Here is a 19,692-nt window from a genome sequence, read left to right on the forward strand (position 1 = left end):
AATTTACATTTCAGTGTACACTAAATTTGGCACTGTCCCTTTTGTTAGGGAACATCTGATCATTTCTGTCTGGGTAGGTGGGGAGGAAGGCTGAGAAGTTTTTATCTTTGTCAAGGCCCAGGAATGAAAACAACACCAGGAAGTAAATCAATGCAATAATATACATTTTATATTAAAATATAATATGCAGTATATTTTATATTTAATATTAATATATAACATATTAATATATAAACATTATTTAATATTATGCATTTTATATATATTAGAAATTCTACCCTGTAAAAATATATTTATCAGAGGGGCTGGCATTCGGGGGCGGGGGGGGCAATACATTTATCACACAATATGAAACTTACATAAGACTAGATATATCTATAGTCTTCGTGCTGTGCTGATATATAAATTCCAAGTTTCAGCTGTTAGTTACTTACTTGAAGATCAGTAGAAGGAAATTTCAGTGTGACAAGAATGTTGACAATCCCTGTGCTATCTCTACTAGGATCTAGTTCCACTGTGCTCTTCCAGGAAGGATGTAGCTGTGTATGCAGGTTTTAGTTGGACAGTCATCTTTTTCTAGTGGCAGTTTCCCAGTCGCTGTTCTGTGTATTAGGACCACGGGAGGAGAGAAAAGGTTATTCTTCCTTCTCCATTTTTCCACACTTAAGAGAATTTACTATACTGTGTTTTCTAGTTAGTAGTTAATTTTGTGTAATAGTCTAGAGATTGCTATACAGATTTAATGTGTTTTACACTTAGTTGGGCAAAAGTGTATTAGTATCTACCACCAACCAGATCTAACTACATAAATATATATTATATAATTATATTAAGGATAATTTGTGGGTTTTGCGTGTGAACCCTAAAAATCTGAGCCAGGTCCCAGTTAATTTAGAAAGTTTATTTTGCCAAGGTTGAGGATGCGTGCCCATGATACAGCCTCAGGAGGTCAGAGCCCGAGGTGGTCAGAGCAGTTTGGTTTTGTACATTTTAGGAAGACACGAGACATCAATCAGCGTGTGTAAGATGAACACTGGTTCAGTCCAGAAAAGGTGGGACGACTCGAAGCAAAGGTGGGACAACTCAAAACAGGGGGCGGGCTTCCAGGTTTTAGGGAGATAAGAGGCAAATCACTGCATTCTTTTGAGTTTCTGGTTACCCTTTCCAAAGGAGGCAATCAGATATTCATTTATCTCAGTGAGCAGAGGGGTGACTTTGAATAGAATGGGAGGCAGGTTTGCCCTAAGCAGTTCTCCGAAGCTTGACTTTTTCCTTTAGCTTAGTGATTTTGGGGCCCCAAGATTTTCCTTTCACATGAGTTAATAACTGTCCAGTCTTGTGAAATATTTTAATATTAGGATATCTGAAATGTTTCCATATGGCTGGGTGCGGTGGCTCACGCCTGTAATCCCAGCACTTTGGGAGGCTTAGGCCTGAGGAACACTTGAGCCCAGGAGTTTGACACCAGCCTGGGCAACATAGTGAGACTCCATCTCTACAAAAAATAAAATTAGCCAGGCGTGGTGGTGCATGTCTGTGGTCCCAGCTACTTGGGAGGCTAAGGGAAGAGGATAACTTGGGCCCGGGGGCTTGAGGCTGTAGTGAGCCATGATCGTGCTACTGCATTCCAGCCTGGGGGACAGAGATAGACCCTGTCTCAAAATCAATCAACACACAATGACAACAAATAAATGAGATGTTTCTATAGATCACTTTGTTTTTTAGAAACACTAAATTAATTAATTTAGTTATTGAGACGGAGTCTTGCTCTGTTGCCCAGGCTGGAGTGCAGTGGTACGATCTCGGCTCACTGCAACCTCCATCTCCCAGGTTCAAGCTATTCTCCTGCCTCAGCCTCTCAAGTAGCTGGGACTACAGGCATGCGGCACCATGACCGGCTAATTTTTGTATTTTTAGTAGAGACCAGGTTTCACCATGTTGGTCAGTCCGGTCTGGAACTCCTGACCTCAGGTGATCTGCCCGCCTCGACCTCCCAAAGTGCTGGGATTACAGGCGTGAGCCACCGTGCCTGGCCTAAAAACACTAAATTTAGTAAAGTACTGGGGTGCAGTTTTGTCACTGACAGTTATGGTGCTGTAGAAAGAGCCCATATCTGGAATCTGCCTTTAGCCTCAGCTCTGCCTCTTGTTTTTGTACCTTGGAAAAGTCACTTCACCTATTTTCTCATCTATATAGGATGAAGATCATAATTTCTTTTACAGTGTTCTTATGAGACTGAATGACAGAAATTAAAAGAAGTGTTCTACGAAGGCAAAGTTAGGTTTCTTAGAGCAGGAAGGGAGATGCACACAGAGAAGTGGGAATCTCAGGAGACGGATGTGGCCAGAGGCTTTTTACGGGGGTTGGGCTAAGCATTATTAGTCAACGGGCTGTACTGCTATGTATGGTAGGTCTTGAATACCGTTTCTCCAACATAACCTATTTCCTCCCCAAACCCAAACTTCCTCAACTGAGATCGAACTCAATCCTACAGCGTGTTCTGAGATTCTATACTCGCCTCACTTCTCCCAAGATCGTAAATTTTGGAGGAGCCATTCCTTCATCATCCATGTTTGCATCCTCCACACAGTTCATTGGTTAAGTGCTTAGTACGTTTGCTATTGGGCAAGGTCCTCAAACGGGAGGTGGACGTCACAATAATCAGGTTAGCGACTGAGTAACTGTTAGTGGTGGATAATTTAAAGCCAATTGAAAGTTCATCCTTTCCCCCAAAGGCAAAAACAGGCGTTCCTTTTCTTAAAAGATTATTTTAAATAGAATTGGGTCTCTGGTGTCCCGCCTAAAGCCCGCAAAGAAAGAGGGTCACGGTTGGGGGTGGGGGTGATGGGGGATACTGAACCCTCTTCTGGTTGCGCCTTGCCCGGAGCCCCCGGCTAGAGCCCTGGCGCTCCTGGCGCGCTCCCAACGCGAATCGGTGACTCCGCAAGCCGCGCAGTGCGGAGGTGCCCGTCCCACCCTCCCCCTTGTGGGGTGCGGGGCTCCATTTCCCCGAGCCGCTGGGGTCGGCTTCTGGTCTTGAGATGCGGATGAAGTGGTGTGAAGGGTTGGGCTTTTTTTTTTGTTCCTAAAAATGCAACGAACAAAAAAAAAAGTACAACAATCCAAACCCAACCATCTTAATTGCACGGCAGCTTAACTGGGAGACTTTCTTCCCGGGCGGCCCCACCCGGGACCGCGCCGCTTCAGTCGAGCCCACCGTCTGGGCAAACGGCGTCCACTTCCCGGAGCCGCTGCCCAGCCTCTGCGGGCGGGCTTTGGGCGCGCGCAGGACTCTGGAAGGGAGAAAAGCCCGCAGCCCGGCCCTCCCCGTCCCAGGCGGCCCGCGCGGGTGGACGGCGGGAGCAGGCGGCGGTTGGAGACGCCGGAAGGAACGCGGTCTCACCACCCGGCTCCCTCCGCCAGGGCGAGGCGCGGCCGGGGAGGCGGGACACAGGCGAAGAGGGACGGGGAGGCGGGGCCGGAGGTGCAGGCGGAGGCGGGCGACGGGGAAGGGAGGGGGAGGGGGAAGGGGAAAGGGAGGGGGAGGGGAGAGGGAAGGGACGGGAGGGAAGGGGGAGGGGAGAGGGGTGGGGAAGCGGGAGAGGGAAGGGGGCGGAGCTAGCCGGAGCCGCGAGTCCATTTTGGGGCTGTGCTTGGCGCGTACCGTGCGGTGCCTGTAGTTGGAGGACGGGCGGTCGCGCGGCCTTTCCCACTCGCCGGAGGTCGGAGATAAGTACCCGCCGCCCGGCTCCTCTCGGGAAAGCGGGGTGGTCCTCGAACCTTCAGCGAGGGTGGGGACTTGCCCAGGTCAGCAGGGATCTGCGTGGGTTGCGGGGGCTGGCGAAGGCCGTCTGAGCTCCAGTCCGGCAGCGCGGCGGAAACCAGCGGGGCACTGTCATGGGCCTGGGGAGGAGCGGCCTGCGGAGGGCGCCGGGGCAGTGTGTCTGTGGTCCAGAAAACCTGCTCCGTCCGGAGCCTTCCTGGCCCCGCTACCAGCGTCTCCACATCCCCTAGAAAAGAAAAGACGGGTGTGGGCCTTAGGTTACAGCGCGCCGCCAGCGTCTGGTTGCATGGCACCGGGGGAGGGCGCCCTAACCGAGAAGCTGCTTAATACAAAGAGCTCCAGGCTCCTGGCGGTTCACCAGGTCTAAACAGCCGGGATTTATTTGTGGGGGCGATTGAAAAAATTGAGGGTCAAGATTGGGGTGCTGTGCAAATAAATGCGTTAATACTGTTCTTTTTCTTTTTTCTTTGCAGTAGCCTCTAGTTCGTTAGTCAAAACGTGAAAAAAAGACCTGCTTTGCCCTGGGAAATAGTAACCCTGCCAAATACATCAGCTTGTAGGAGACAGAGGTAAACTACAATAATTTTCCTGTGTTATCTTTTTTTTTTTAAACACCCAATTTCAATAGGCCCTAGAACCTTCCAAAATGGAACTGTGTGTAGAATACGTATGTTCCCATCCGCTTTCATTGGTGGTCTTTGTTCTTTGCATATTTTGTTAAAATTTAGAAAAACAGAATTCACGTTTAGCAATTATTTACGTGGTATTTATCTTAAATATATCCAAACATTCATATTACAAAGGAGGAAAGGGGCTTCCACACTTTTTTCCTAGTTTTTTTTCCCTTCTCCTATGCTTAGTGAATTGTCAGGCTGCTAGGGCTTGTAGAACAGGGCTTGAGTTTTCTAGAGACCTTTATATAATAGGCACTTTAAAAGCAGAATTTCATTTACATAGGCACTCCTTCTAGTAGAACTTGATGGAGCTGTTAACCGGCTATACTTCCTTCTTGCACAATGGGAGCGTCCCTATTCCTCCCTAAAAATACCTTTTTTTTCCTTTCTACCAGCTGGCTTACTAAACCTCCCTGGGAAGTCCTTTCCTAAAACCAGGCTGTTCTGTTCATTCTATACATTTATGATAGGTTATCTGGCCTTAATTCTGTCACAGCTTTTGTTCAGATATGCTCATTTTCATGACACTGCTTTGTACCTGATACCTTATGTAATATTTGTTTTGCCTTGCCTTGAAATCACAGTTCAAGTTTAGAACCTTTTCTTGCTTGATACACTGATGCTCCAAAATAACACCTTAAATGTGTAGAGTTTGCACATATCTAATTAAACCTTATGTTTTTATAGTTTCGTAGTTTATGGAATTCTCACACATCACACAGGAGTTAAGAAATTACTTTTAGGCAGCTAGAAAGGGTAAAAGAGTTCTCGGTGGAATTTTCCTTTAATAAAAAGCAGCTCCCGGCCGGTGACTTTGGGAGGCTGAGGTGGGTGGATCACTTGAGGTCAGGAGTTCAAGACCAGCCTGACCAATATGGTGAAATCCCATCTCTACTAACAATACACAAATTAGCTGGGCGTGGGGGTGCGCGCACCTGTAATCCCAGCTACTCGGGAGGCTGAGGCAGAAGAACCACTTGAACCGGGACGCAGAGGTTGCAGTGAGCCAAGATCGCGCCACTGCACTCCAGACTGGGCAACAGAGCGAGACTCTACCAAAAAAAAAAAAGCCCCCAAACCATTTATTTTCTAACAGAAAGCCTGAAAAGTCAAGCTGGAAGCAAAAATATGCAGGCTAGAAGCTTTTATATGTAAATGTAGCCTGCTATATCTGGAAGCCAGGTACATTCAATGTGGGGTTTCTCTCTCCCTTTTCCTTGTCACCCTATGTGGGCGTCTTGGCGATCACTAGGTAAAACCACGGGTGCAGGTGTCATGGCGGCCCCAGGTAGAAGCTACATTTTCATAACAAAAAATTAGGGTGGGAGGGCCAGTCTTTAGACGGGCTATGTAAATGATTCACCTGGTCAAACCAGTCCCCTGGGCCCTATGTAAATCACCGCTTCCTCAAGCCTCTGTACAAAATCGATTGCGTTTCACCCCAAACCCGGAGACCCTCTCTTGTGTGACATTTCTCAGCGTGAGGAACCTTTCCCTATTAAATTTTCCGCTCCTAAACCCACTCCTTGTGTGTGTCCATGTCCTGAATTCTTTCTTGGCTCGAGACAACCACGGGTGTATCCACCAGGCAATGGAGCCATTTCATTATGAGGTAAATACTATAAAAATCATTTTTAAATTTTTTTCCAAGAGATGGGATTCTCAACTGTGTTCCCCAGGCTGGTCTTGAACTGGGCTCAAGTGATCCTCCTGCTTCAGCCTTCAGAGTAGCTGGGACTACAAGTGTGTGGCACCATTCCCAGATATAAAAATCCTAATTTTATGAAGGATAAAACTGGTGCTTGAACACAGGTACTCAAAAGCAGGTTCTGTGCTTTCCCCTTCACTAGAGAGCCTGTTAAACCTAGTTCGTAAAAATTGCAAAATTTTAGAAGGGATTTTAGAGAGCTTATGATTAAACCCCTTCATTTTATGAATAAGAATACTGAATTCTTGAGTCCCTTTCTAGATATTGCTAAGGTCTAAGAATTAGAAAACTCAGGCTGTGATGCCTAGTTTGCTGTGTACAACTGATGAGTCTCCACTTTTTGAGTGCTGGGGGTGTCTTAGGTTTTTTGACTCCTAAAAAACCTTAGATGATTTCTAAGATGCTTTTAAGCCCAGTATTTCTATTCCTACCCCATAACTTTTATTACCATTTATTGCCTATATATATATATTGGTAAGACACAGATGCAGACTGATGTTAACTGCCTTAAACTTTTATATTTTAAACTCGGGTAGGTATGGTAACAAGTGTGTCTTATTCTTGGTTTTTTACTAAGTCCTATAAAAGTATGGTTTTGTTTAAGGTTAGGAACTGCATAGAGAGGTGGACCACTCTAATACATCATTGGTTAGAGTTCATAAAGTGATATAAACGCTTTCTAGAGAGAAACCTAGTCATCTTTTCAACAGCCTTAAAAATGTCCTTACTGTTTGACCCAGAAGTACATTTAAAGGAATTGTCTAAGGAAATAGAGCTGTGGAGCAAGACTTTTCTCTATAAGGTGTTTACCTAAATGTTACAATACCAAAAAACACAACAGCCCACAAACAAAACAACACAGCAACAAGAACAAACCCATAAATAAGCAATAAGAAAGCATATCCTGTGGATATGGTGTGGAAAAACATGGACTGTCATGTTTTTCTAGAACATATAATGATGGGGGAAAGGCATGTAATAAAATAAGGGGATAGGATACAAAATTGTATTATGCTACCAGTTTTGTTAAAATGTGTGCACATGCACGGACACATGGGATTGGAATAAAGACACCAAAATAATAGTAGTGGTGATTTCTTGCTGATGTGATTATGGGTGGCTTTTTCTATTTTCTGAATTTTCTATAATAAAAACAAATTACTTTTATAATTTAAGAAGACACAAAAGCTAGTTGCATGGATAACTTCGGTTTCAGTATGGTGTCAATATTTTATGGTTTTAATTGTGGTAAGAACATTTAACATGAGACCTATCCTCTACACAAATTTCTAAGTGTACAGTACAGTAGTGTTAACTATAGACATGAGCAGATCTCTGAAACTTACTTTTATGTGTCTTTTATAAACTATTTATCATACCTTCTAGAATAACAGCACCTGGCCGGGTGCAGTGGCTCAGGCCTGTAATCGCAGCACTTTGGGAGGCTGAGGTGGGCGGATGACCTGAGGTCAGGAGCTCGAGACCAGCCTGGCCAAAATGGTAAAACCCTGTCTCTACTAAAAATACAAAAAATTAGCTGGGCATGGTGGCAAGTGCCTGTAATCCCAGCTACTTGGGAGGCTAAGGCAGGAGAATCACTTGAACCCAGGAGGCGGAGGTTGCACTGAGCCAAGATCACACCATTGCACTCCAGCCTGGGTGACAAGAGCAAAACTCTGTCCCAAAAAAAAAGGCAGGGAAGAATCCAGGCTAAACTGTGGTACGGAGAAGACAATGAAGGAAAAGGAAAAAGTTTTTCTTAGTGCTCTGAACTAGCGAGGTAATGAGTGACCTGGTTTATATTTCTGAGAATTTCCCCTTAGTCTGACAACCCTTTGTGAACTTTCTGAGTAGGTGAACTTTCCAAGCTAGTGAACATTCTGTACTAGCTCTATTTTGCCTTGTCAGGATCTCTGCTAGAAATATCTTGGAAATTTTAACTACTCTTTATTCTAGGATAATGCCAGAAAAGGTTGGTTACTTAACTGTCTTATATGGACACATAGGTAACTTTTATATTGTTTGCAAGAGCCACATAACAATTATTTTAGATACTATATGTAATATATTAATTTTCATTTTTAGAGGTATTGAAATCTGATATTTCTTACTTTGTCCTGTTTTGATCATATACATCACAGAGGTGCTATGTGTAATATATTAATTTTCATTTTTAGAGATTATATCTGAAACCTGATCTCTGTATCTTACTTTGTCCTGTTTTGATCATATAAGTCACCGGGACAGTCTCTAAAAGAATGAAGAGTAATAACACATTGATACAGAGTATTTAAAATAAAAACTTTGTAAATACTTTTCATATACCTTTTAAAATAGCTATACAAATGAGGAGAGAAACTAGTATGTGTAAGTGGTTTGTCAGAGGTTACAGACTGAGAGCCAGACAAGTATGTCAGTCTCCTTACAGGTCTGGATTCAGAGACTTACAGTAATACAGTAAAAAAAATTTATGAAAGATGAAACCATAGGCTGGGCATGATGGCTTATGCCTGTAATCCCAGCACTTTGGGAGGCCAAGGCAGGAAGATACTTGTGGCCAGGAGTTTGAGCCCAGCCTGGCCAACATGGCGAAACCCCGTCTCTATTAAAAACATAAAAATGAGCCTGACGTGGTGGCAGGCACCTGTAATCTCAGCTACTTGGGAGGATGAGGCAGGAGAATTGCTTGAACCCAGGAAGAGGAGGCTGCAGTAAGACGAGATCGCACCATTGCACTCCAGCCTGGGCGACAGAGCAAGACTGTCTCAAAAAAACAAAAACAAAAACCATACTACAGCAGATTAAACTTCTTATGAGGCTTATATTTAGCTAATGTTTTCAAAGTTTTACTTTCTAAACTCAATATGGTTTTTTAATAATTGGCTCTTTAGTTTTTCCACCCATTTTATTGTGAAAATGTTCAAACATAGAGAAAACTCAGAAGAATATTAAAGTATTTTTACATCCTCTACCTAGATTTTAATAGTTGTTAATTAGACCCTTAGTTTCAAGAAAACATTTATTATTGGATCTCTCTCTCTCTTTTTTTTTTTCTTTTTGAGATGGAGTCTCACTCTGTCATCTAGGCTGGAGTGCAGTGGTGCGATCTTGACTCACTGCAACCTCTGCCGCCTGGGTTCAAGTGATTTTCCTGCCTCAGCCTCCCGAGTAGCTGGAATTACAGGTGTCTGCCACTGCTCCCGGCTAATTTTTGTATTTTTAGTAGAGACAGGGTTTCACCATCTTGGCCAGGCTGATCTTGAACTCCTGACCTCATGATCCACCTGGCTCGGCCTTCCAGAGTGCTGGGATTACATGCATGAGCCAATGTACCTGGCCTAATGGATCTCATACTAAAGTATAGTAAGGTGCAGTGGCTCATGCTTGTAGTCCCAGGTACTCTGGAGGCTGAGATGGGAGAATATAGTACACTAATTGAAAATAAGATTAACTAGTGTGCTGAGAGGAAATGAATGAGCCATTTTATTATAGGAATTATTTCAAAGTAACATTTGTGGCTGTCTCAGTTCAGTAAAGCTTAGCATAATTGAATGTCTATGAAGTGAGTTTCAATGTTTGCTGTCTAGCCACCTGATAGATACTTAGGTACTGTTTTGAAATTCTTGCCTTCAAAGATGCCTGAAAACAGGATGGAAATTTGAGTTAAATCCTTAAGATAAAAGCATGATGTATTTATTGGCTTTTCTTTTTGTTCCCTAATGGGAAATGAAAAAAAAACAAAAAACATGGGTAATATTTTGAACAACTTTATATTGCTAACAGCCAGTGGAATTTAAAACCTTAGTAGGAAAGTTTCTTTTACTAATAGATTTTATAAGGAGAAAATGAACTTTTGTTTCAGAGTGAATGAATGGGTACTTTCTGCAGTATAATCATTTTGGGTTGATCTCTTAAAAGAATTCTAGAAGGAAGAAGTCCAATACATATGTATAAACTCTATTATGACACCTTTACTTTGTAAGTATTGGCTTTTCCATTTTTATTATTTTAGTGGTTGTGTTATGGTTCTCATTTATAGAAGCTGTTGTTGCCAAATACTAATTGAGGTAGGATAAAGCACTTTTTGTAATCCTTCTTGTTTGTGGATAGCTTGACAATTTGTTCAAAAAAATAAACTCATGGTGGTATGCAACTTGGTTAAAAATAAAACTGCAGATCAAAAAGTGAATTTCATTGTATGTAAATTTAAAAGTATGTTAGAAAACATCAATATGGCAGGAGAACAAGTTTGACTTTTATCCGCAACTAGTGTCTACTACCACCTCTCTGGAAACTTTAAAAAGTTGTCAGCTTTTAAAATTGTTGGTATAAAACATTTGGGAAGTTTTTAATTGGTATTTGTGCTTCAAAATTTAAGACTTTTCTAAGTATTCAGAAACATTCAAAGGAAGAGATGAATTTTGGAAAACTTGTTTGCCTTTATGTGCTTAATCTGACTTTAAGTTGAAATTTGAACAGTGAATAATAATTTTGTTTACATAAAGTTTTTTGACTTCTATATTAGGAAAAAAACTAGCTTGAGGCCAGGTACAGTGGCTCTTGCCTGTATAATCAGCACTTTGGGAGGCTGAGTCCCGATTGCTTGAGCTCAGGAGTTTGAGACCAGCCTGGGCAACATGCCGAAACATCATCTATACAAAAAAAGTACAAAAATTAACTGGGAATGGTAGCATGTACCTGTAGTACCTTACAGCTACTCATGAGGCTGAGGTGGGAGGATCACCTGAGCCTGGGGAGGTCAAAGCTACAGTGAGCTGTGTTAGGGCCACTGCATTCCAGCCTGGGCAACAGAGTGGTACTCCCTCAGAAAAAAACAACAAAACAGACTGGGCACACTGGCTCACGCCTGTAATCCCAGCACTTTAGGAGGCTGAGGCAGGTGAATCATTTGAGGTGAGGAGTTCAAGACCAGCCTGGCCAATATAATGAAACCCTGTCTCTACTAAAAACACAAAAATTAGCCAGGTGGTAGTGGTGCATGCCTGTAATCCGAGCTACACGGGAGGCTGACGCAAGAGAATTGCTTGAGCCTAGGAGGCAGAGGTTGCTGGTGGGGAGGTTGCCAGTGAGCCAAGATGGCGCCACTGCACTTCAGTCTGGGTGACAGCCCGAGACCCTGTCTTAAAAAAAAAAAAAAAAAAAAGCCAGGTGCGGTGGCTCACGCCTGTAATCCCAACACTTTGGGAGGCCAAGGAGGGTGGATTACCTGAGGTCAGGAGTTTGAGACCAGCCTGACCAACATGGTGAAACGCTGTCTCTACTAAAAATACAAAAATTAGCTGGGTGTGGTGGCGGGCACCTGTAATCCCAGCTACTCAGGAGGCTGAGGCAGGAGAATCGCTTGAACCCAGGAGGCAGAGGTTGCAGTGAGCCGAGATGGTGCCATTGCACTCCAGCCTGGGCAACAAGAGCGAGACTCCCTCTCAAAAGAAAAAAAAAAAAAACCAGAAACCCTGAAAAAGAGGTGGAGGGGATGTATCCTTTTTTGTTCACGTCAAAGGAGTAAGCTGGGTTGATTACTTCAGATTTTGTGTTAGCCATACTTTAAGATTTTGTAAGTTATTTTGCTGTGAAGAGTACCTTTTATTTATGATATTAAAGGCTTTAACTTACATTATCCTTCAAAACTTTGGAGGCAACAAAGATGTCTACCATGGTTTCTTGGATCAGGTATTAGTCACTTGTGGAAGTGGTCACATAGTTTTGTCTTAGAGAAAGTTTTGATTATAAAGAGAAGGCATAGGCAGGGCATGGTGGCTCACACCTATAATCCCAGCACTTTGGGAGGCTGAGGCGGGTGGATCACCTGAGGTCAGGAGTTCGAGACCAGCCTGGCCAACATGGCGAAACCCTGTCTCTACTAAAAATACAAAAATTAGCCTGGCATGGTTGTAGGCGTGTGTAATCCCAGCTACTCTGGGAGGCTAAGGCAGGAGAATCACTTGAACCCAGGAGGCAGAGGTTGCAGTGAGTTGTGATTACACCACTGCACTCCAGCATGGGCAACAGTGCAAGACTCCATCTCTAAAAAAAAATGAAGGCATAAAACTAAAGGAAGAAAGGAAGAAGAGAAAAGGAAATATTTAGATTTTTTTTTTTTTTTTTTGTGATGGAGTTTCACTCTTGTGCGATCATGGCTCACGGCAACCTCTGGCCTCACGGGTTCAAGCGATTCTCCTGCCTCTGCCTCCTGAGTAGCTGGGATTACAGACATGCGCCACCACGCCTGGCTAATTTTTGTATTTTTAGTAGAGACAGGGTTTCTCCATGTGGGCCAGGCTGGTCTTGAACTCCCGACCTCATCTGCCCACCTTGGCCTCCCAAAGTGCTGGGATTACAGGCATAAACCACCGCGCTCGGCCGGAAATATTTAGATTTTAAAGTGAATGAAAATAAGAATCTTTAAATTATAAACCAAAATTTGTAAGTTAAATCACTAAAAATGAAATTAGAGGATCTATTGTAATTTTGATGCAATTTTTTTAAAAAAGATACTTTCCAAATAGTATTTTTTTCCCCTCTGGTTCATTTTAAGAGCTGTATGTTGATCATGACCTTGGGATGACTGTTTATTATTTCTAAGTTTTCCTGTGTGTGACATTTTCCTTTTCACTTTTGATCACATTTGTTTGCCTGAAAATTCTTCTTGGCCCCTGTTGTTGTATCCTCAATTTTCTTCATAGTTTCTCTTTGACTTTGGTGCCCTTTTTCTCCTCCTCATCCCACCCAATCACTTGGTATATTCTTTGTTTTCTTCTTATTTAATATGCTTGGATAGTATTCTCTGGAAGTATTAACATTGCAAGGATGAGTAAATTAGGTTTCTTTTATTGAGTGTTGCTCTTACCACTTTCCCGTTTCTATTGCCTTCTCAAAAATCTAGCCTTTGTGTAGAATTCTTAGGCAAAAGATGATAGTAATGGAAGTGAAAAGTGTGGAGCAGGACTGGGGTTGGCAGATCATCAAAAGTTTGACTTCATTGTTCTGAAAGTTTGTGTGTCTTACAGCTGCGTGGTAACCTTTCAGAAGACAAACTGAGTTGAGTCTTTATAGCCATTCTCTTTCCAGTGCTTTTCAGAGGTTATATGATTTGTCATATCACAAAGGATTTTTCAGAAAAATCAGCTAATTACACCTTTTTTTGCAATATGACACTAAATCTGAGACAGAATAATCTTTGCTTTAGTTCTCCCTATGTTATGTATTATAAATACATGTATCTTACAGTCTAATATAAAACCATAAACTGGCTGGGCATGGTGGCTCACACCTGTAATCCCAGCACTCTGGGAGGCTGAGGTGGGCGGATCACCCGAGGTCAGGAGGTTGAGACCAGCCTGGGCAACATGGTGAAACCCTGTCTCCAGCAAAAAATACAAAAGTTAGCCAGGCATGGTGGTGGGCGCCTGTAGTTCCCAGCTACTCAGGAGGCTGAGGCAGGGGAACCGCTTGAACCCGGGAGGCAGAGGTTGCAGTGAGCCGAGATTGTGCCACTGCACTCCAGCCTGGGTGACGAAGTGAGACTCTGGCTCAAAAAAAAACCCCCCAAAAAATAGGGCCCAGCGTGGTGGCTCACGCCTATAATCCCAGCACTTTGGGAGGCTGAGGCAGGTGGATCATGAGGTCAGGAGTTCAAGACCAGCCTGTCCAAGATGGTGAAACCCCGCGTCTATTAAAAATACAACAAAATTAGCCGGGCGTGGTGGCCGGTGCCTGTAATCCCAGCTACTCGGGAGGCTGAGGCAGGAGAATTGCTTGAACCTAGGCGGCAGAGATTGCAGTGAGCCGAGATTGCGCCACTGCACCCCAGCCTGGGCGACAGTGAAACTCTGTCTCAAAAACAACAACAACAACAAAAAAAAAACGCCAGGCACGGTGGCTCACCCCTGTAATCCCAGCAGTTTGGGAGGTGGGTGGATCGCCTGAGGTCAGGAGTTTGAGACCAGCTTGGCCAACATGGTGAAACCCCGTTTCTACTAAAAATACAAAAATTAGCTGGGCGTGGTGGCAGGCGCCTGTAATCCCAGCTACTCTGGATGCTGAGGCAGGAGAATTGCTTGAACCCGGGAGGCGGAGGTTGCAGTGAGCCAAGATCACACCATTGCACTCCAGCCTGGGTGACAAGAGTGAGACTTAGTCTCAAAAAAAAAAAAAAGCCATAAACTAATTAACCCTGCAAGCTCAGCTTGTCCTTTAAATACTGTTTACCTTCTAGATATAGTCCAGTCATATATGGCTGTTGAAATTACTGTTAAAAAAGTATTCGCTTTTTTTTTCTTTTTTGAGACAGAGTCTTGCTGTGTCGCCCAGGCTGGAGTGCAGTGGCGCTGTCTCGGCTAACTGCAAGCTCTGCCTCCTGGGGTCACACCATTCTCCTGCCTCAGCCTCCCAAGTAGCTGGAACTACAGGTGCCCGCCACCATGCCCAGCTAATTTTTTTGTATTTTTAGTAGAGACGGGGTTTTACCGTGTTAGCCAGGATTGTCTTGATCTCCTGACCTCGTGATCCGCCTGCCTCGGCCTCCCAAAGTGCTGGGATTACAGGCATGAGCCACCCGCGCCTGGCCAAGTATTCACTTTTTATTATAGATGGCCTACCGATTAAGTCCTATGTTATTGTTGATAATGTGATATGTGTATATATCCCTGAGTAAACTGAATGTAGAAATATGTAGTACTCTTTGGTTTTACAACTATAGAGATAAATGTATATTTAAAATAAACTTGTGGCCTGATGCAGTGGCTCACACCTGTGATCTCAGTGCTTTGCGAGGCTGAGGCAGGAGGATTGCTTGAGGCCAGCTAGTAAGACCTGGTCTCTACAAAAAAAAAAAGTAGCCAGGCGTGGTGGTGCATGCCTGTAGTGTTAGCTACTTAGTAATCTGAGGCAGGAGGATTGCTTGAGCCCAGAAGTTTGAGGCTGCAGTAAGCTATAATTAGGCCACTGTAGTCCAGCCTGGACAACAGAGCAAGACCCTGTCTCTCAAAATAAGAATTAAAAATAATAAACCTGCATTGAGAAATGGTATTGCCTGTATTAGGGATCTCAAATATTTTGGTCTTAGGACACTTTTACACTCTTAAAAATTGAGAATCCTGGCCTGTAATCTCAGTGTTTTGGCAGGCTGAGGTGGGAGGATCACTTGAGCCCAGCAATTTGAGACTAGCCTAGGCAATATGGTGAGACCTCATCTCTACAAAAAAAAAAAACTACAAAGAAAAAAAAAAATTAGCTGAGTGTGATGGTGCGTGCCTGTAGTCCCAGCTACTTGAAGGTTGAGGCAGGAGGATGGCTTGAGTCCAAGAGGCAGTTGCAGGGGACTTGAGATTGCACTGCTGTACTCCAGCCTGGGTGAAAGAGCTGTCTCAAAAAAAAAAAAAAAAAAAAAAAAAATTGAGAATCCCAAGAACTTTATGTTTGTACTGTCGATATTTACTCTATTAGAAATTAAAACAATTTTTAAAAAATACGTAAAATAACAATGATAAACCCATTACAAGTTAACAAATAATTTAGGAAAATAACTATTTTCCAAAACAAAATTAAGAGAAGCATGGCATTGCAATAGAGGCCTGTAATGAATGGCTATTTAATAGAAGACAGCTGGAGTCTTTTGCTTCTGTATTTAACCTGTTGGAATAAATTATTTTGGTCGAAATAAACGAAGAAGGCTGGGTGTGGTGGCTCATGCCTGTAATTCCAGCACTTTGGGAGGTGGAGGTGGGACGATTGCCTGAGGGCTGGATTTCTAGACCTGCCTGGGCAACATAGTGAGACCCTGTCTATAAAAAAATCCACGGCCAGGCGCAGTGGCTCACGCCTGTAATCCCAGCACTTTGGGAGGCTGAGGCGGATGGATCACCTGAGGTCAGGAGTTCAAGACCAGCCTGGCCAACGTGGTGAAACCCCGTTTCTACTAAAAATACAAAAATTAGCTGCGCGTGGTGGTATGTGCCTGTAGGCCCAGCTACTTGGGAGGCTGAGGCAGGAGAATCACTTGAACTCGGGAGGTGGAGGTTGCAGTGAACCAAGATAGTGCTGCTGCACTCCAGCCTGGGTGACAGAGTCAGACTCCGTCTCAAAAAAAAAAAAACCCAAACAACAACAACAAAAAACACTAAAACTAAAAATTAGCCAGGCATGGTGGTGCACACCTGTAGTCTGTAGTTACTTGGGAGGATCCCACTTGAGCCCAGTAGTTCAAGGCTGCAGTGAGCTATGATCATGCCAGTGCACTCCAGCTTGGGTGACAGAGAGAGACACCCCATCTCTTAAGAAAAAAAAAAAAGAAAAGGAAATACACAAAAATCTAGGCTTACACAGATATGTAGTTGGTAAAGGAAGGAATATTATTTAAATAGCCTTTTCAGGTAATTTAATCTTTTTTTTTTTTTTTGAGGCAAGGTCTCTGTCTCTTGCCCAGGCTGGAGTGCAGTGGTGCTATCTCGGCTCACTGCAGCCTCTGCCTCCTGGGCTCAAGGGATTCTCATACCTCAGCCTCCCGAGTAGTTGGGACTACAGGCGCATGCCACCATGGCTGGCTAATTTTTTTGGTATTTTTTTTTTGTAGAGGTGGGGTTTTGCTATGTTGCCCATACTGGTCGTGAACTCCTGAGGTCAAGCGGTCCACTCTCTGCAGCCTCCCAAAGTGTTAGGATTACAGGCGTGAGCCACTGCTCCCAGCCTGAATCTTCTTGTGATATTATACAAAAACTCAGCAAGTGCTAGCTTCTTTGTTGGAGTATGGAATCTGAAATTGTTTATGAACCTGTTGGTCTTTCGTGAACTTCAAATGGATCTTTTACCCATGCCTGATTTATAACATGCATTAGTGACTTGAAATAGTATTCACTGTGTTTTGCAGATCTCCAAATATTGACACATTTCATTATACAGTACTCCTTTCCCCTCAGAAAATCCTCACATTCATTAATATCACTGCCCATCTCATCATAAAAGTCTTTAATTAATGGGAAGCTGTCAGGCTCATAAATATCAAATGTTTTCCAAAATTCTAATTTTTACATAAAACCCAGCCTTTTCATTAGCAAGAGATACTGTCAATTGTTTTCTTTGAAGTAGCAAGCTCATTTTTTTCCCCCAGAAAATGTCAGGTAGCTAAGTCTGAATAGCCATAGTTTATCATTTGTTCTTTCAGAAGGTAAAAATGGTGTTCCATGAAAAAAAGCAGCTGGTTTAACTTGCAGCTCCTCACTTAAGTGCTTTTTCTCCAGACAACATCTGCCGGTATGCAGAAGTGCTTTGTGTGTACTGCCTATTTTGTCACGCAATATATTAAAAAACTGTACACAGGCTCAAGACTTAATAAAATGAGTAATTTTTACTGCTGCATCAAGAACATTCTTAAGTGAAACCGGTACTCCAACCCCAATTTGGGTGGTGATGAAGAATACAATTCAGCGCTTCTTACAGCTTTGCTCAATCCCTCCTAAGGCTTCAGCAGTGTCTACACACCATTGCTTTTACACCATTTGTACAAATGTTGACATGGTGCAAAAAGCAAGTAACATCTTAGTGTCATTACGAAAATAGTTTTGATCTCACAGATGCCCTGAAAGAGGGACATCCAGGTTTCTGCCCACCACATTGTGAAAATTGATGATTCTAGATAATACAAAATGGCTTCCGTTACTGTTCTGGTGGTTTAAAAACAACAAAAAACCTCATTTAGTTCTCTACCTAGAAGAGTGAATTGCACCTCTCATCTTGTGCTTTTACCTGTGATTTTTAAAATTGTAATCTTGCCTTTGAAACAAAAATATGCCAATTCATAATAAAGTCTACATGAGAGTACATGTTTGGATTTATATTTCTGTGCTTCTTTCTTTTATATAACATACCATTTTATATTTGTGGGCCCAGAGTAAAGAGCTCATTCTGTTACAGACACTGAATAGCCTTGTTTTTGTCAGTAGTCAGCTCTGTTATAAAACAATTGCTTGGGTCCTGCTGGCTCAACTTGCAGTTGTCCTAGTCCTGAGTCTTGTCTTAGCCAAAGACTGTTGTTGGAAAGCCCACACAAAGGCCTTGTGTATAGGATGCCCTACTATTAAAGGAGCATGTTCTAGTCTCAGCGGATTAAATTTGCTTTGGTGTGCATTCCCTTACCACATTTCTCACTTCTTTGTTTGGCTGGTTATTTCAGTGAAAAATCATTTTAACGTGAAGGCAGTTTCTTCTAATTATTACATAGTCCTAGTGGTGACGGTTATTGGAGTAAAATAAATTTCTTTTTTTTTCTGGTAGGATGTGATGGAGCTGCTTGAAGAAGATCTCACGTGCCCTATTTGTTGTAGTCTGTTTGATGATCCACGGGTTTTGCCTTGCTCCCACAACTTCTGCAAAAAATGCTTAGAAGGTATCTTAGAAGGGAGTGTGCGGAATTCCTTGTGGAGACCAGCTCCATTCAAGTGTCCTACATGCCGTAAGGAAACTTCAGCTACTGGAATTAATAGCCTGCAGGTTAATTACTCCCTGAAGGGTATTGTGGAAAAGTATAACAAGATCAAGATCTCTCCCAAAATGCCAGTATGCAAAGGACACTTGGGGCAGCCTCTCAACATTTTCTGCCTGACTGATATGCAGCTGATTTGTGGGATCTGTGCTACTCGTGGGGAGCACACCAAACATGTCTTCTGTTCTATTGAAGATGCCTATGCTCAGGAAAGGGATGCCTTTGAGTCCCTCTTCCAGAGCTTTGAGACCTGGCGTCGGGGAGATGCTCTTTCTCGCTTGGATACCTTGGAAACTAGTAAGAGGAAATCCCTACAGTTACTGACTAAAGATTCAGATAAAGTGAAGGAATTTTTTGAGAAGTTACAACACACACTGGATCAAAAGAAGAATGAAATTCTGTCTGACTTTGAGACCATGAAACTTGCTGTTATGCAAGCATATGACCCAGAGATCAACAAACTCAACACGATCTTGCAGGAGCAACGGATGGCCTTTAACATTGCTGAGGCTTTCAAAGATGTGTCAGAACCCATTGTATTTCTGCAACAGATGCAGGAGTTTAGAGAGAAAATCAAAGTAATCAAGGAAACTCCTTTACCTCCCTCTAATTTGCCTGCAAGCCCTTTAATGAAGAACTTTGATACCAGTCAGTGGGAAGACATAAAACTAGTCGATGTGGATAAACTTTCTTTGCCTCAAGACACTGGCACATTCATTAGCAAGATTCCCTGGAGCTTTTATAAGTTATTTTTGCTAATCCTTCTGCTTGGCCTTGTCATTGTCTTTGGTCCTACCATGTTCCTAGAATGGTCATTATTTGATGACCTGGAAACTTGGAAAGACTGTCTTTCAAACTTCAGTTCCTATCTGACTAAAACAGCCGATTTCATAGAACAATCAGTTTTTTACTGGGAACAGGTGACAGATGGGTTTTTCATTTTCAATGAAAGATTCAAGAATTTTACTTTGGTGGTACTGAACAATGTGGCAGAATTTGTGTGCAAATATAAACTATTATAAAATCTGTT

The 19,692-nt window shown here is 42.9% G+C and overlaps 2 protein-coding genes across 9 annotated transcripts in view; one reads left to right on the top strand and one right to left on the bottom strand.

Annotated features, from left to right (window-relative positions):
• SPRYD7 (SPRY domain containing 7) overlaps window positions 1-3,803 on the bottom strand; it is an 81,099-nt gene extending 77,296 nt beyond the window's left edge. Inside the window, exons 1-2 of the mRNA XM_055359879.2 lie at window positions 3,665-3,803; window positions 435-602 (exon numbers count right to left, since the gene is read on the bottom strand). The gene's annotated coding sequence lies outside the window, so the exon portion shown is untranslated. The remainder of the gene's footprint in view (window positions 1-434; window positions 603-3,664) is intronic.
• Window positions 127-19,690, top strand: TRIM13 (tripartite motif containing 13). Of its 8 annotated transcripts, none has more exons than XM_063697396.1 (3): window positions 127-142; window positions 4,258-4,353; window positions 18,455-19,690. In XM_063697396.1, the coding sequence occupies exon 3, from the start codon at window positions 18,461-18,463 to the stop codon at window positions 19,682-19,684; it is 1,224 nt and encodes a 407-aa protein (XP_063553466.1). In that variant the 5' UTR covers window positions 127-142; window positions 4,258-4,353; window positions 18,455-18,460; the 3' UTR covers window positions 19,685-19,690. The 8 variants fall into 8 exon arrangements, with proteins under 8 accessions (XP_063553466.1, XP_063553464.1, XP_063553463.1 ...); XM_063697394.1 differs by lacking the exon at window positions 127-142 and adding an exon at window positions 2,645-2,665; XM_063697393.1 differs by lacking the exon at window positions 127-142 and adding an exon at window positions 3,368-3,484.
• The last annotated feature ends 2 nt before the right edge of the window (window positions 19,691-19,692 follow it).

This window comes from Gorilla gorilla, chromosome 14 (assembly GCF_029281585.2).
Source record: "Gorilla gorilla gorilla isolate KB3781 chromosome 14, NHGRI_mGorGor1-v2.1_pri, whole genome shotgun sequence".
NCBI classification, from domain to species: Eukaryota; Metazoa; Chordata; class Mammalia; order Primates; family Hominidae; genus Gorilla; species Gorilla gorilla.